The 16,436-nt window shown below is 41.7% G+C and overlaps 2 protein-coding genes across 8 annotated transcripts in view; one reads left to right on the forward strand and one right to left on the reverse strand.

Annotated features, from left to right (window-relative positions):
* Positions 1-6,360, reverse strand: snrpb2 (small nuclear ribonucleoprotein polypeptide B2). The gene is made up of 7 exons (XM_040145495.1): positions 6,245-6,360; positions 4,643-4,714; positions 3,495-3,667; positions 3,059-3,193; positions 1,572-1,607; positions 569-657; positions 1-369 (listed from the first exon to the last, which is right to left on the reverse strand). Exons 2-7 carry the CDS (start codon positions 4,704-4,706, stop codon positions 210-212), a joined length of 657 nt encoding a protein of 218 aa, XP_040001429.1. The 5' UTR covers positions 4,707-4,714; positions 6,245-6,360; the 3' UTR covers positions 1-209.
* Positions 6,361-7,927: 1,567 nt separating this feature from the next.
* Positions 7,928-16,436, forward strand: part of kif16ba (kinesin family member 16Ba) — a 28,517-nt gene continuing 20,008 nt past the window's right edge. For all 7 annotated transcript variants that reach the window (XM_040145648.1, XM_040145649.1, XM_040145650.1 and 4 more), the window contains exons 1-10: positions 7,928-8,186; positions 10,680-10,749; positions 10,867-10,980; positions 12,060-12,176; positions 13,089-13,186; positions 13,532-13,641; positions 13,946-14,088; positions 14,453-14,621; positions 15,555-15,686; positions 15,791-15,966. In XM_040145648.1, coding sequence (XP_040001582.1) covers positions 8,140-8,186; positions 10,680-10,749; positions 10,867-10,980; positions 12,060-12,176; positions 13,089-13,186; positions 13,532-13,641; positions 13,946-14,088; positions 14,453-14,621; positions 15,555-15,686; positions 15,791-15,966 — 1,176 coding nt within the window. In that variant the 5' untranslated portion in view covers positions 7,928-8,139. The remainder of the gene's footprint in view (positions 8,187-10,679; positions 10,750-10,866; positions 10,981-12,059; positions 12,177-13,088; positions 13,187-13,531; positions 13,642-13,945; positions 14,089-14,452; positions 14,622-15,554; positions 15,687-15,790; positions 15,967-16,436) is intronic.

Below are 16,436 nucleotides of genomic sequence, written 5' to 3' on the forward strand. Positions count from 1 at the left end.
TTTATGTAAAAGCCTTTTATTTTTTATTTTACAAAAAAAAGATGGAGACCAGAGATTTCTCTCGACCGCATGAGAGCGAGAAGGAAAACAAACAAAAAAACCTCTAGGATTTACAAAAATCTGAAAAAGAATCTGGGAACACAACGGAAATCCAGGGACCACCCCCCAACACTCAGTCTCTGTGTCCTGTCAGTGATCAGACCTGGGAACTACTTCTTGGCGTAGGTGATCTTCATGGCGCAGGTCGCTGTGATTCTGAAGCCCTGCAGTGCGTCTTTAGCCACGCCCGCCTGGGTGTCGCTCTCAAACTCCACAAAGGCGATGTCGTGTTTCCCCGGGACGAGCCGCACCTCTTTAAAACCAGGAAACCTGCCGAGGACAAAAACAAAAACCACGGGCTCATTTACACACCAGTGTTCTGAGAAGACATGACTACAAACCAAATGGTTTTTATATATTTCTCTCTCACACACACACACACACACACACACACACACACACACCTCAGACACAGCGTGAAAACCGTTAACGGGTTTTCATGCTGTGGCTGATGGAACCCAGCACTCACTGGTTGAACAGCATGGACAGCATCATCTCATTGGTCTCCTCCGGCAGGTTACTGAGGAACAGGATGTAGTTTGGTGGGTTGTCTGGAACCTGAGAAAACAACAGAGATCCTGATCAGCACTTTCCTACACAGACCAAACGCATTGGCTGCATATTAGGTCAAAGTTGAGTTAGGACCAGATTCTTTGAGACAGCTTGCTGCGGAAATTATTGTACCGACAAATGTTTCGCTTTTGGGAGACAAACACATTGGAAATTACTTGGCACTGAAAAATCTATTATGACACTCAATCTTAAAATTCTGATGTACTAAGTGAAGGTCTAATCTCAGGACCTCAGGTGCCAAGCTTGACATTTTTGAATGAAATCCTGACACAGAATCAGCAACAACTCGCTCTTTGTCTTCTTTTGAATTTGAATGTAAAGCACACTGAATTTGACCTTGTGCTGTGGGTGAATATGTGCGATATAGAAATCCGCTTTGCTTTGGAACAAAATCCCAGTTGGCCACTGTTGATCCAGTTTCCCGCAGCTGCCACTAGATGGTACTGGAGAGCAGTATTTTATTGATCGATGACCACTTGCACCTGCTTTCTGCTAGTGTGCACAACATAACAGTGATATTCAAACGTTACACGTTCCGGCCATCAACCCACCACAGAGCAGATTTAGCCCGTTTATTACGTTCACCTTTAATGTCCCCGGAGTGAAGAGGACAAGGACCCAACGGACACGCAGATTGCACAAATGATTGTTGCAAACGGACTGCGGATAAAATTGCAAGTCCTACAAGCCTCTCAGATGCCCGTGCACGGGCCGCGGGAATAACATTTGTTTGGATGAGTGGAAGGTGTCAAAAAAAAAAGTACACGTTAGCTCTCATAGCATCAACTAGTCCAAAAACGTTCAGGTATATTTTACAACAATATCAACGAAATAAACCGTAAACAACCTGATCAAAGCAGCATCGGTTCAACGGTTTATGCTCCTGGCCACAGTCTTACCTGTACAGCAGGGGAGTGCACAGGTGCCGCTGATCCCTGCAAACAAGAAACACAATGAACAACACGTTGCTTTTCTAACAGGACAAGGTTTAAGAAGAACACGGGACCAGTGTCCCGCTTCTAAGCAGGCAAATGTCTGATTTTCAACTGTCTAACAACAGGGACCATCCAGTGGTTTTACACGTTCTAACTTTAACAGGAGAAATAAGAGTTTTTAGTTCATACCACCACACTATGAAAATCCTCTTGGAGAAACTTGACAAGTTATGCCATTATTTTGTATCGTAAAGCAGGTTGAATGTAGACTGATTTGAAAAATGAATGTAACTGTGAGGGATTAATCAACTCTGACACTGCTAATAGATTTTCATACTGTTTGAAAACGAACAGCAGAAAGACATTTAAAATCTGAACCATTAGGACACGGGTTTCAACAGTCATACGAGAAATAGAAAATATTCATGGCTTGTGTTAAATGGACTAATGGGTCCTCTAGGTTTGATAACCATCGACTGGAAACACGTTTCACATGACGTACAGCAGTGGAGTTAGTTACAGGTTGGATTTTAACACGAACAGCTCTTTGTCGCAGTTCTTCTCATCAGGTTGTTGTTTGGGAGGAGCATCAGGCCACGGCTGTGCCTCGAAATCCTCGCCAAACAATTTCCCGTCGCAAACCCTGATAGAGGTGCAGAGCGTGGGCTGATGAAGGACAGATCGACTGTCTTCACGTGGCTTTCCATCTAACCTCTCCTGAGTTCTTCAGCCATGAGGTGACCGATCCCGACCAGGCCAACGCTGACACGCTGCCTCCCTCCTCTACCTCAGTTTACTGAGATGTTTACATTCACGCACCAACAAAAATGACACAAATCATGAGAAATACAGAGGTTATTGGAAACATTTCTTCCAGAACTTTTGTTTCCGCATTTTTTTATTACAGCCGTCCATCTTACAGCTAAGTGACAGTGTGTAAAGTTCAATGGTCTAAACTTCATCAGTTCTCAGCGAAAGAGGAAGCAGTGTCGCCTCGTGAGTAGGAGGCTGGTGGGGTTTTAAAATCTGACTTTAATGGCGCAGTGGCTGTGAGATATAATCAGTGTATGGCTGTAGGGTTGGAGGGTTTCCCGACATGATAAGTTTTTGCTGCTTGCCAATATACTGTGTGACTTTCCCCCCAGAAAACTGGGATTTCACATCATAAATTAGGTTTTATGTTGATCATAAACTAGTGCTCATTCTAATTTTGAAATGTTTCTGGTTCTATATTTGTTTAATTGTGGGATTGCCTTCTAACATTTCTTCTTAAAAGTGTGTCGTCAAACCCTTAAAATATATATGTATATATTTTTTTAGTAGAGCTGGATCATGTGGCCCAAAATATCACCGCAATATTGGAAGGGACAGAGAACGATGACGGACTGATCACTGAGTCTCTCATGCTCAGCTTCTGTAAACTTGATGTTGCCGACAGAAGCCTCACTCACCGCCGCTGGTTTCTTTGTGAGGTTCGCCGCCGGCTCCTGAGCTTTCTTCTTCTTCTCCTTCTTCTCCTTCTTGTCACCATACGTGCCCTTCATCTTGGCGATGACCTCAGAGTCCGTCTTGGCGTACTGTATCCTCTGGAGAACAACAGGACACGAGTCAGTTAAAGCCCAGCCCGTGTCGGACCGGAGAGAGAAATCAATGATGCTGACATGTTATATTTTAGACAGATGTGTGCAGCTGCATGAAGCAACTTCCAGCTGCCTTTGTGATGTTTCATGAGGGTGAGAATTAGCTTCACCAACATGACAGACCTGTCATGTCACGAAAATGTGAACACGACTAAATAGAACCAGCGTAGTGCTAACGGTTACAGGAAAACGTCCAGGTGGTCTCTGTGGGGCCAGGATAAGCACAGGGTCTTTTTTCTCGGCCTACCATGGGCTTGTTGTAGAAGGGGAAGCCTTGCAGTTGCCTCAGTGCGTTGGTGGCGGCGGCGAGCTCTTTAAAGACGACGAAGGCCTGCCCCCTCATCCTCATGGTCTTCATGGCCACGATGTCGACGATCTGACCGAACTGAGAGAAAAGCGCGTAGAGCGAGCGCTTCAGCTCTGCAGGATGAAGACCAGGAACAGACGGAGTTCAGAACAAAGTTTCAGGAGGCTGAGGCAACGGTCACATGACGATGTGTATACTTTTAGACGTGACAGCAATCTGGCTATAGAAGGGCTCAGCTACTGATTATTGTTATTTTCGATCAATCTGCCGGTAATTTTCCAAATTAAATTATTGGTTGTTTAGTCTATAAAAATATCAGAAAATGCCAAAAAAGACCCATCACAGTCTTCAATTTTTTTCTCCAATCAACAGTTGTAACATTCAGTTTGCAGTTATATAAAAGAAACAGAAAATTCTTACATTGGAGGAGAAGGAACAAACAAATATTCGATGTTTTAGCTCCATAAGTGACTCCAATGATTAAATAGCTTCAGCTTGTAAATCAGCCAAAAAGTAACAAGAGATGTCACAGGTACACAACAGTGTCTCCCTCACATAGTTTGTCCACCAGAGGGAACTGTCTATGTTCTCCAGAGCAAAGTCTGGAAAAAAGGTGGCACTCCATAGTTAGAAGAAGATGAATTTATTTAATAATCAACAGGCAGATAAGTAAGTTTCGTTTTGCACTGTAAAATCTTCCACTCAGTTCATAAAAACAGTCGAAAAATTAAAGGAAAATGACTGAACCTATCTAGATGGATACTGGAACAGCAAACTGAAAAATTACAAAATAGGAAGTTCTCCCTTTTGGTTTCTGAGTTTCTTCTCAAAGAAGAACACGGGACCAGCGATTTACAAAGCAGCTGTTTGCTGTAGCAGAAATAAAACATGACATTTAATTGCAGTTGCTTTTTAAAAATGGCTTGTGCTCATTATAAGGTAATAAAGCCATTTTTAAGGCAATTATTAAATCAATCAGTAGCTTTATTGCTACATCACTACAGCACTATTTGCTCAACATCTTTGATGAAATCTTTTTCTAGAAATTCACACTTCAGGCCATAGAGGGAGAATATGTGAGCACTCACCTTCTTTCTTGACTTTGTCATTTATGTTGTTGATGTAAATGGTGTGGTTTGGTCGGATATCCATGGTGGACACTGAGGAGACAACAACAGAGCAAGTTTAACTTCTACATCTGCTTAAATTCACTTTAAGTATAACCGTAAGTATCAGTATTACTGTGAGTTATCAAGCACCCGTTTAAACCTTCAGTCGTTGCACTAACACCACAGAACCTGACGCCAGTTGAAGTTTCAATGAAAACCTGATGGTTTTACACATTAACTGATTTTTCAGACGAGGCTGAAAGTGTCGGTCCCCTTCCGCTTAAAAAAGAAAAACCAGAATTTTCTCTGAAACAAGTCGGAAATGACAAACAGAACAGACACGCTGCTTTAGAAATTCCAAAGTAACATGTTATTTTAAATAATACAACAAAGTAAAATAGCAGGGACTAAAGTATTGGGACCCTCAACCTAATATTCTGCAGCACATCCTTTTGAGGTGATCACTGCAGTCGAGAGCTTTCTGCAGCTCTTCGTGAGACTTCTACACTTCTCATCTGGTAGTTTGGCCGAACTGCTCCTGAGCAAACCGCTCCAGGTCTGTGGGGGTTTGATGGCCGCCTTCTCCAGCTGAGAGTTTCGGCTCTTTCCATTGATGTTCAGTTGGATTTAGATCCGGACTCACAGGAGGCCACTTCAGAACAGCCCAGTTATCTTCTCATCCATTCTTGGCTGCCGCTAGACGTATGTTTTGGGTCATTATCCAGGTTGCGGAGCCGTCACCTGCGGCTGAGACAAAGCTCTCTGACACTATCTTTCAGTCCAGAATGCTTTGATAATCTTCCGGACCTTACACCTCTTGATAATATTAGCAGCTGTGGTCACAGGGACACCGGGCTGCTTGGACATGGTGTTGTAGCCGTTACCTTGACCATGCTCGGCAATTATTTTCTTCTCATCTCCTCAGACTACTCTTTTTTCTTTCTCTTGTTCATGTTCAGTTCGGTGCACACAATGATACCATACAGCACAACGAGTACTTCTCTCCATTTAAATAGGCTTCCACCTGAATTATAGAAATTTCGTATATTTATCCAACTGTTCTACAGATTGACCGATTATAAGATTGTAGACACCTGTGATACTAACTGAAGACAATAGTCTGCCGGAAATATGACTCTAATCTTTTTTTTCCATCACCACTTCACCAATCATTTTTTTCCAGGCCATTTTAGAAGATCTTTATAGGATGAGAACGAATTCTGCTCTTTGTGTTATTCAGTGGCAAACCAAAGACACGAAGGTACGCTTGACAAAAGAGGCTTTAATTTCAACACTTTTCAGGAAGAACGCAGCCTTGTTTCATTGAGGTGGAAGGACAGATACTCTTTTAACCACGTCTGTGGATCTGATTAGTGGCTCAGTTGACGCTAATGCTAGCATGCGTTAGCTTTCTGTTCGTTACATTCATTCATAACGTTAGCTTAGCGACGTGGGTGCTTCTTAGAACAGTGGTCTTTATACGATCACAACGCGTTACACTTTTAACTATCACCTGTCCGACTCCGGATTCAAGCTTCAGGTGGGTGAGTATAATAAAAAGCTGATAAACTTAAAACTCACCTCCTCTCCACTCACACCGCTCACGTACAACAGGAAACACACGCTGCTGCTGCTGCTGGCGCCGCTAAAACCGGGTCCTGCTTTAACTCCGTTCGCCCTCTACCGCCACCGGCAGGTCCGGAGGGGAACTACTGCTTTCTCACTCACGCCACGAGTTCAAATATTAACGCTGAGACTAATATTTTGGCATTTTGGAGACTTTTTCAACGGCAGAAATATTTCTTAAAAGTGTCATTTTATTTCTGAAGCACGCACTGTTTGGCATCATGGATGATATCAAAAATCTGAATTCTAAACTGTATATTCATTTTATTTTCAAAAATGCCATGTTTATAAATGCAAATTGACAGGTAAAAGCCAAACTTCTTGGTTGTCACAGAGAAGTTCAAACAGTACTTTGACTCAGTCTTCTTTTCTATGAATCCAAAGGTTATTAAAACGTTAATAAAATGGCAGTAGCGGAAGAAGTATCGGGATTTTTATGTGACATGTAATAATGTAAAAACTTTCCATTGCAGGTAAAAGTTCTGCATTTTAACTCCGTCTTAAGTAAGGAGAGAGAAGTATTATTGGCTAAATGTACTTAAATTAAAAATGACAGTACTTGTTTGCAGAAGAATGGCCCCGGTGACTGATACATTATTGTATATTTTATCAATGAGTTGTTAATACTAATAAATCATTGCTTAAGCAGCATTTTATTGTTGTCGCTGGTCGACGCGAAGCTGGTTATAATTCCTTTATTTACGATTAGGCAGCTCCGGCCAGTGGTTCCCAGCCTTGGGTGTGGGCCCCTCCTAAGGGTCACTTGATAAATCTGAGGGATGGTGAGATTATTTATTCGGTAGAAAAGAAGAAAAAACAAAGTTACGCTACACGAATGTGTATTGTTCTCTCAGTCCTCTCTCACATCTTATCCTTCAACTTTTTGAGCCTCAAACAGATCAAAATGAAAAAAAAATAAATTTTAAAGTTTGAATTTTAAGTTTAGAGTTTGGTGGAAATGTCTCTGGTAGAATCTCATGATCACAGACTAAAAAATATATTCACTAAAGGTAATATTATCTACAAATGTGTTGTATTGTATGAGCTTATCATCCGTGGGGTTTTTTTTAATCTAAAATCTTAAACAGAAAAGTAACTAATGATTAAAGATGTCAGATAAATGTGGTGCAGCAAAAAGACTCCGATCCCTGTGAAATGTTTTGGAGTAGGAGTCTAAAGTAGCAAAAAAGTGGAAATACTCAAGTAAAGTACGAGTACCTCAAAACTGTACCCTAAGTACTGTCCTTGAGTACCTGTTCCCCCGCTGGTCTGCTGATTCATTGTATAGCTACTGTACATTTCTATTAAAATGGCAAACAAAAGGCAAAAATATGCTTTTTTTGTAGGAATAAAGTCCTAAGGTTTGACAGTGTTTCCATGTTAATCATACTTTTTCTCCACCACCTACTCGGGCCAGACGTTTGTTTCCTCCTGGCCTCCGTACAGGTGTAACGTTTGTATCAGCCGGCGCTTCTTTCTGTCGTGTGAGGGCTAGCTCAGAGGCTAACAGCTAACGGCCGCTCAACAGTGACCATGGAGGAGAGCCGGTTCACACCGGGACAGCGACGCGGCGTCACCGGACCACGATAGCATCTGTCCACGGCGGCGAACCCCCCCCCTCCCGTCCGCCACGGCGTCCCCCCGCCCGCCTCCCTCCTCCCTAACTGTCTGTTCAGTTAGCACACTTCGTGTGCGGTCGGCCGGTTATCTCCGAGACTTTTGCCCTCTTTACCCCGCTGCGGCTGATGCTAGCCAGTTAGCTCGTTAGCCGTTATAAGGCAGCGCCGCTCCCCGGGAGGCTAACTGACGGACCGGCCGACTGCACTGAGCGGACAACAGCGGGATGAGCAATGGCATCGGTTCGGGTGGCTGTCCGGGTCAGGCCCATGAACAGGCGGTGAGTTAGGGACATTAAAGCGGTTAGCTGACGGTTACGGTCCAACTTTTACAGTTATAATCTTAGTTTCGCTATTGTGTGATGCTAACGGGCTCGTACAGACGTAGCCTCTGAAGTCTGCCAGTTTAAATCTCATCAACTGACTCACTGACATTGTTTTCACTCCTTCAAGCGTCTCAAAGGTTATTATTATAGTCGCATAATGTGATTTACAGTGAGCATTTTTAGCCCCCGGCCCTGGAGCTTCGGCTCAGCCAGGTGGCGGTTTGTGAATGCAAGGGGTTTTACGTGAAACAACAACAGCAGGTATCTAAATGTAGTGACTTAAAGACAGACTGACAACATGTATTTTCACCTGTTTGTACCTGAGAGGCAGAGCAGGTGCAGCTGGGTCAGTGTCTGCTGTGCAGAGGCAGAGATTAAAGAAGAGAAAACAGACAAACTGACAGATGAAGTTCACAAATATCAAGTCGTCACTTTATTTTCACCAACATTTTGAAAACGTTCATTTCTCTGCTACTATTCGTAGAAACTTTTCTCCTCCACAGCTGAAACTTATTCCTGAGGGACTTTGTTTTTGCAGTTACAGTTAGGGTGTCAGTTAGAGGTGAAGCAAATGGTCACTCAATCAATTTACTGATCTGCAAATATTTTGATGAATGATTGTTTGTTTCTATGATTGTTAAAGCAAATTTGCCAAAATCCTGTGGTTTCAGTTTCTTGAATGTGAGGATTTGATGCCTGTCTGTGGGGGTGTAGGTTTGTTGTTCAGACGAATAAACAACTGACTAATCATTTGACTGCCCTAATAATTAATTTTGTAGCCCTAACACTGTAACATTGATCGGTGCATGTCATTTATCCTTTAGTATGTTTTTTTTTTAGGTTGTTCAGAAACTAAATTGTAACAGAAATGATTGATTAATTCATCGTTTAGTAGGTTGACAGAAACTTCTATCGATCGTTTAAATGATCTTCTAAGCAAAAATCCCAAAAAGTCACCGGTTCCAGCTTCTGCAAGATAAAAACATTTGTTTGTTTTCTTGTATTCTATCAAAGTAAATCGAATATTTTCTAGTTTTTGACTTTGTTGGATAAAAACAGCTTTTTAAAAAAAAAAAATCAGCTTTAGCCTGCAGAATTCACAATGAGCTGTTTTCACTGTTTGTGACATTTTATTCACCGAATCATTAATTAATTAATCAATAACATAATTGTCCTATAATTTGATAAAGAAAATACATAAACCTTTGCAGCCCTAAAATAGAGTCAAGTCCAACAGCCCTTGACAAATCTTCTGACCGTCTCATGTGTCTGTGTTCACCTGATCCTCCATTATATGACAGGCTCACAATGAGAGCCCGGAGAGCACAGTGTTACACAACCTGTTGTAGAGTCATTGTGTTGCGCTAAGATAACGGACACTTTTATGTCCACACTACTGATACAGACCTGGTGAAATCTGCATTTCAAAGACTTTTTAAAGTGAAAGTTCCCGCAGAGGCATCAGGTATCTTCTGTCTTTGCTTTGGCTGGATCACTAAAGATGCTGTCAAGCCTGAGAACAAACTGGGGTGGAGACAGAAAATTATACACCACTAAGCAAACATGTAGCCCTGCTGACACAATTCATTTTCAGTCGTGGCTTTTATTGCTGCCAGCCAGGTTTTTCTGTAGAATAAAGACCATTAAAAAGGAGAAGATGTACAACGCTCAGAGATATTACTAATTCTCTCAATATTTACCAGGGACTCTTTTACTGGATGTCTCTGTTGACCCTCTGGTATTTTCGACATTATAAACTCAAGTTAAACATTTTTGAAAATTGAAGTTAAGAGCTGAAATGATGAATTGATTAATTGGTAAGTCAATTAAAAAAATTAAATAATTTGCAATTATTTTGATAATTGAGATGAATTGTTTTAAGTCATTTTTCAAACAAAACTAATGAAAAAATGCAGAAAATTCTGATTCCAGTTTGTCAGATGTGAGTATTTTCTACTTTTCTTGGTCTCACATCATTGTAAGTGGAATATTTTAGCTTTTGGACTGTTGGTCGTACAAAACAAGATTTGAAGATGAGATGTATTAAGTTTGAGAATAATTGTTGATGGTCATCACATTAGACTGTCCTCTGGCATTTCAAGACACACGAAAGTTACAAAGGTTACAAGACGTGATTCAAAGCCGGTTACATTTGAGATTTTAAAAGATGTTAATGATGATAATAAAATGGTAACACAACACAACCTCTCATTATCAGCTACACGTCTCTGAGTTTTCAAAGAAGCACACAAGTATGAAAAGGCTTCATGGCTGGAGAGAAATCTGTTAGGTTTGGATGTTAAAATAAATTCTCTAAATGGAAAAAACTGAGGACCTGAAACGGATTCCCAGTGCTGGGAACCTGTTAAATGAAACGTCACAGACAAAAATATTGGACCTGTGTTCATTTTGTAAGAAAATAAATTCAGTTTTCTTGGTCTTTTACAGGGAGAAGGACTTGACGGCAAAATGCATCATCAAGATGGAAGGAACCAAAACCTCCATCACCAACTTGAAGGTCTTTTTTTTGTTTTTGGTTAATGAAAATCTTTCCATTGACACAAACTGTAAAAATATTCTGAACGTCCTCGTAGTTGAACTTGAGTCGTTACATTTTGTGTTCTGATTCCTTAAGATCCCTGACGGCGTTGCGGGAGATTCGATGAGGGATCGAACCAAAACCTTCACATATGACTTCTCCTATGACTCCGCAGACTGTAAAAGCTCCACATTTGTCTCTCAGGAAAAGGTGAATGTCCGTCTCACTGACCTTTGTCCTCTCTCACATTTTAGAAAAGTTGGTTTTGACACAAATCAGATGTGTTTTTGTCTCCCAGGGCAGGATTATAGAGTAGAGGAGGTTTTAACCACAGTGATCTGTACAACTACTGCTTTTAATATTGCACTCAGGAATATAGTAGGTCAGACCAAATGCAATGATGATTTATAAAACCAGAGTAATTTAATGCCATATTTTTTCACACTTAACGCTGATGCATTTTGCATAATATTGCACCCTCTCTTCTTCTTCTTAAGTTAGAAAATCCATAATTTAATTTAATTTTCTTCATTTTTCACTTTCAGTACATTATTTAACATTACCGGGGCCATGTGGTTCAGATGTCTCTGTAACACTGACATTCTCCTCTATCCGACCATATACAGATATTTAGTGTGTGTTGAAAACCTGTGGACATACAGGCAAAAATCTGTAAAAATTCTGTAGAACACTTTGTTCCTTGGAAGCGTCCTTGAACATGTATAATACCAGTGACATGCCATCTAATTTCTGTGTAGCCTAACAATATACGACATATTTTATTTTGTTTTGTTTTTATTTAAAATGTCTAATTCTACTGCCTGAATTATTATTATTATTATTATTATTATGTAGTGACTATGCCATAAATCTGTAAAGACATCTAGAGAAAATGCAGAAAAAACAGCCAAGGTTCAGAGAGTTAATCTGGCTAATTTTCCAGTCCTGCTCTGTAAATCCTCTCTCGTTCTTTTTGGATGCTTAGTGTAACGAAAGTTTGGATTTTGGATCAGAGGTCGGAGGATTTGTTAGACTCTTGTTCTCAAGAGTTCTCAAGCAGCTTGTTGCTGATAGACCGTGTGTTTACTCAGGACTCGATGTCCGTGTGGGAGCTTGTTATGAGTTGACATATCACATTACAGCTCCGCAAAATCAATACTGAGTCATTTGGGTGTCGAGTCTGGAGTGAAATGTTTTGCGATATCATGCACCAGTTGGCATGTCAACAGAGGCCTCAAAGAGATGCTGGCAGAACTAAAAGCATTTTTATTTTCTCGTTTCATTGGCAGGTTTTCAAAGATTTGGGCTCAGACGTGCTGAAAGCAGCATTTGAGGGCTACAATGCCTGCGTCTTCGCCTACGGTCAGACCGGCTCGGGGAAGTCCTACACCATGATGGGAAATCCAGTGAGACAAAACTCCAGACATATTTACCATTCACATTCCAGATCCTCTTCTCTAGAAGGACTTCACAATGACTTCTAACAGTGTGATAAGATTCAGAGTTCAAATTATTGACCTGTCTGCTCAGCTGCAGCGGTGAAGTCATCAGTGAAGGCTCCAGATGAGTTGGACTGACCTTGTCTCATTTTTAAAATGATAAGCTTGGACAGCAAAGTCCAAATCCCCCAGTGCACATGCCCTCTGAAATTTTTGAATTTTGCTTCATTATTTGAAAGTTACTTAGTAAGTTAAAGGGCAAAGGCTGGCAACATTCTGTATCTTTGTATTGTCAACAAATCCCATGCGCTACCCTTCCACTTTAAATTCTCCCAAGCTTTTCTATTGGATTCACGTCAGCGAACAGACTTGGCCGGGTCATGGTTTTCACTTCTTGAGACTAAGACTCGTCTTTTCATTCAGTAATTGGGTACAAGTCTGCATTCACGGGGCCATCTATAAATCTCTCCTACACCTTGTGTACTCATGCAGCCCCATATCAGCACACTCGCACCTCCCGTCACTGTCAGCGGATGACACTTTGAAACATGCATTGATGATTCATCTAGCTGGAACCGGCAAATATTTGCCTAAAAGTAGTTGCAGATTAATAAATTGGTTAATCAGATACTCTAGAGTACAGACTCTGCTAGTGTCTGAGGATCTATGTGTCTAGAAGAGGCAGAAGAATTTGCACCTTTTGTAAACTTCTGGCTAGAATGAATCTCATGCTGAAACCTGCTTTCTATATACAGCTTTGATAGAAGTTCTGATGAAAATGATTAAAAGGATGTGATGCTGGACAGTCTTACTGCTCTCTGTAGTGGTTGTGGCAGGCTCTGACTGAAGCCTGGTGTTTTGTTTGTCTTCTCGTTCCAGGGAGATGCAGGTCTGATCCCGAGGATCTGTGAGGGTTTGTTCAGCCGCATCTCTGAGGCGACTCGATGGGATGAAGCTTCATTTCGTACAGAAGTCAGGTGAGACCAGATTCCAGCCTTTCCAACCTGCGCTGTTGAGTTTATGTTCAAAAAAAATGAAAGGTCATTGTTCAGTTAATCTTCTTATAAATAAATGTACCTTTTGCTATTAGTCCATAGTGATTCAGCTGTAGTCAGTTCATCTGTTGTTTTAAACACCTGGGCTCAAGACAGAAAGAAATATATTAATGTGGAAATGTGGTCTTATTTTTGAGGCACAAAAGACTATAAAAGAAGCTTTTGACTAAAAAATAGAAGAACTCATTTTTGGTAAAACAACAGACTTGAGATACTGAGCGGTTAAAATGAGACCGGTGTTTTGTTTTCTTCTGATTGGTGCCTCAGCTACCTGGAGATCTACAACGAGAGGGTGAGAGACCTGCTGAGGAGGAAATCCACTCAGACCTACAACCTGAGAGTCAGGGAGCACCCAAAAGATGGACCGTATGTAGAAGGTAAAACCGATATGCAAACACTCCAGGGGCTAAACTGCTGGTATATTGTATTTTTATTTTTCTTTAAATTCAAATGATTGTTTGCTCCAGGTCTTTGAGCATCTCTGACCTTAAAAGTTGCTTCACACAACACAACAAATATATATTACAAAGAAAGAATAACAAAATGCGGAGAAAAACTTACAGGTAATTGAAATACATTAAACTGGATCCAAAAAAATCAAATAAAAGAAATGGAAAGATAATCCTCACTTAGCCCTGTGTGCATGTGTTGACTTTTCGTGCCCCTCCCTCCTGATCTCAGATCTGTCCAAACACCTGGTGCAGAACTACAGCGACGTTGAGGAGCTGATGGAGGCCGGAAACATCAACCGCACCACCGCCAGCACCGGCATGAATGACGTCAGCAGCCGTTCACACGCCATCTTCACCATCAACTTCACGCAGGTCGGTGACGATTCCCTGAGCATAGAAAGTAAAAAATGTCTCCGTGGAGGGGCGCACCTCAACATCGACCCTCATGACCAGTTGGGTTGGGTTTTATCCTGTGGCGAGCACCGCTGTCAAAATGTTCCCAGTGATAGAAAGAGAAGAAAAAATGGGGAGGAAAAGAAGATGATCTGCTGATTATGCGTCAGAAGCGCAGTATACAGAGTGTAGCTAAAAAACAATTGTTTTTATTGCGAAGTTATGTTCGGTGAAGCTTTACTGGCAGGACGTTTTGATCTAAATGTGTTACCAAACCATCTAGATAAACAAAGTGACAGCATGAAGCAAATAATAGATCAATACAATTTAATCTCTCTGTCAGGCTAAGTTTGATGCAGAGATGCCCAGTGAAACAATCAGTAAGATCCACCTGGTGGATCTGGCTGGAAGCGAGCGAGCCGACGCCACCGGCGCCACCGGCGTCCGACTGAAGGAAGGAGGAAACATCAACAAGTCCCTGGTCACCCTGGGCAACGTCATCTCTGCTCTAGGTCAGAAACGCACCTGCTGTTCTTCACGTGTCTAAAGACTTTGTACTGTACACACACGGCCTGCGACTCTAGACTCAGGCTGTGTGTGAGAAAACTGGCTTTAGGTGGGGAGGCAGGTCTGTGGCCAAACGTCGAACTGTCTCTCCTGACTCATTTTCCATACGGTCGCATACATGATCCCAAATGGAATGATTCTGTGATACCGAGATCTTTGCTTCATCCCTGTGAGAAGCTGCGGCAGCGTGTTTTTAAAACTAACCTGTCGGTGATACGGAAAAACAGAAAAGAAAAAGCATCAAAATTGATTCTTGTCATTTTGGAAGATGAAGAGCTCCCCCACAAATCAAGTCTACGTTTCTGAACTTTTTATTCTCTTTTTAGTGTTTGCTATTGTATTGTTTTAGCCGTTTCTTAAAAATATTTTACTATGTTCTTGCATATTACCTTTTAAATCTTTTACACTGTTGGGAGCATTACATCGCCCACTATGATGGCCACATCATGTGATTGTTGTGACCATAAAGACCTTGAATTGAAACTAATGAAGTCAGGGTTAAAAAAAAACAGTGGACTTATCCTCTCAGTGTTATTGCTTAGGTTCTTTCAAATCACATTTTATCAAATGTTTTTATCTCTGTGTTTTTAAAATAGATTTTTACATCGTAACTGTTAAAGTGATGCTAACTGATGTTGAATTATTGTATGTTAAAGATGATATTTTTGGGCTCAATTTCACTCAGAACATGAGAAAAAACTTGAGGTGCTTAGGAAGCTTGACTTTGTAGCTAAAGCGTCCGTTTTAAAAGAGGAGATGAGCTGGTCTGGTAATCAGAGCTGGAAACGATCATGAGTCCTCTCAGTGTGTTTTATGGTTAACCGTGTTTGCTGAGTTGCTCCTGCTGACTTAGGGGTGTGTTCCCTGTTTCCGTCCAGCCGACATGACGCAGGACGGAGTGAACACCAACCTGAAGAAGAAGTCGGTGTTTGTTCCCTACAGAGACTCTGTGCTAACGTGGCTGCTGAAAGACAGCCTGGGCGGCAACTCCAAGACCATCATGATCGCCAGTGAGAAGCGAAGCAGACATTAAATTACATACAAACATTTTGAATATCGGTCCAAAAAAACACAAGTATCTGATGTAATTTTGTTAAATGGTTTCCTGTCGCAGCCGTTTCCCCTGCTGATGTGAACTACGGTGAGACCCTCAGCACTCTGCGCTACGCCAACCGAGCCAAGAACATCATCAACAAGCCAACCATCAACGAAGACGCCAACGTCAGGCTGATCAGAGAACTGCGGGCTGAAATCGCCCGACTGAAAGCTCTGCTGATTCAGGGCAACCAGGTAAACGACCACAGACAGAACGATAAACCTGAGCTCATGAAGTAAGAGTCCTGCTGATTCAACTTTGGAAAATAACTGAGTGTCGCTCCTTTTTGGTTCTGTTTTAATTACTTTCGTTGTGATGTGTTATATCGTCATGTTCTGTCTTTTAAGTGCATGTAAACGATACAGTCACCAGAAAAGATCATCCATCCATTAGATATATCCGCTTATGCTTTGGAGGGTCGCAGGTGGCTGGAGCCAAGACACTGGGCGAGAGGCGGCGTACACCCCGGACAGGTCGCCAGTCTATCACAGAGCCGAGACTCAGGGACGGACAACCATACGCTCTCACATTTACACCCACAGGGAGTGTAGGGTCGCCAGTTAAGCTGCACTGCGTGTTTTTGGTCTGCGGGAGGAAACCGGAGCAGACACAGGCAGAAAAGACATTTTCTTCAGAAAATTAACGTGTGTTGTTAGTGAAATTT

This window comes from Xiphias gladius, chromosome 15 (genome assembly GCF_016859285.1).
Source record: "Xiphias gladius isolate SHS-SW01 ecotype Sanya breed wild chromosome 15, ASM1685928v1, whole genome shotgun sequence".
Classification (NCBI taxonomy): domain Eukaryota; kingdom Metazoa; phylum Chordata; class Actinopteri; order Istiophoriformes; family Xiphiidae; genus Xiphias; species Xiphias gladius.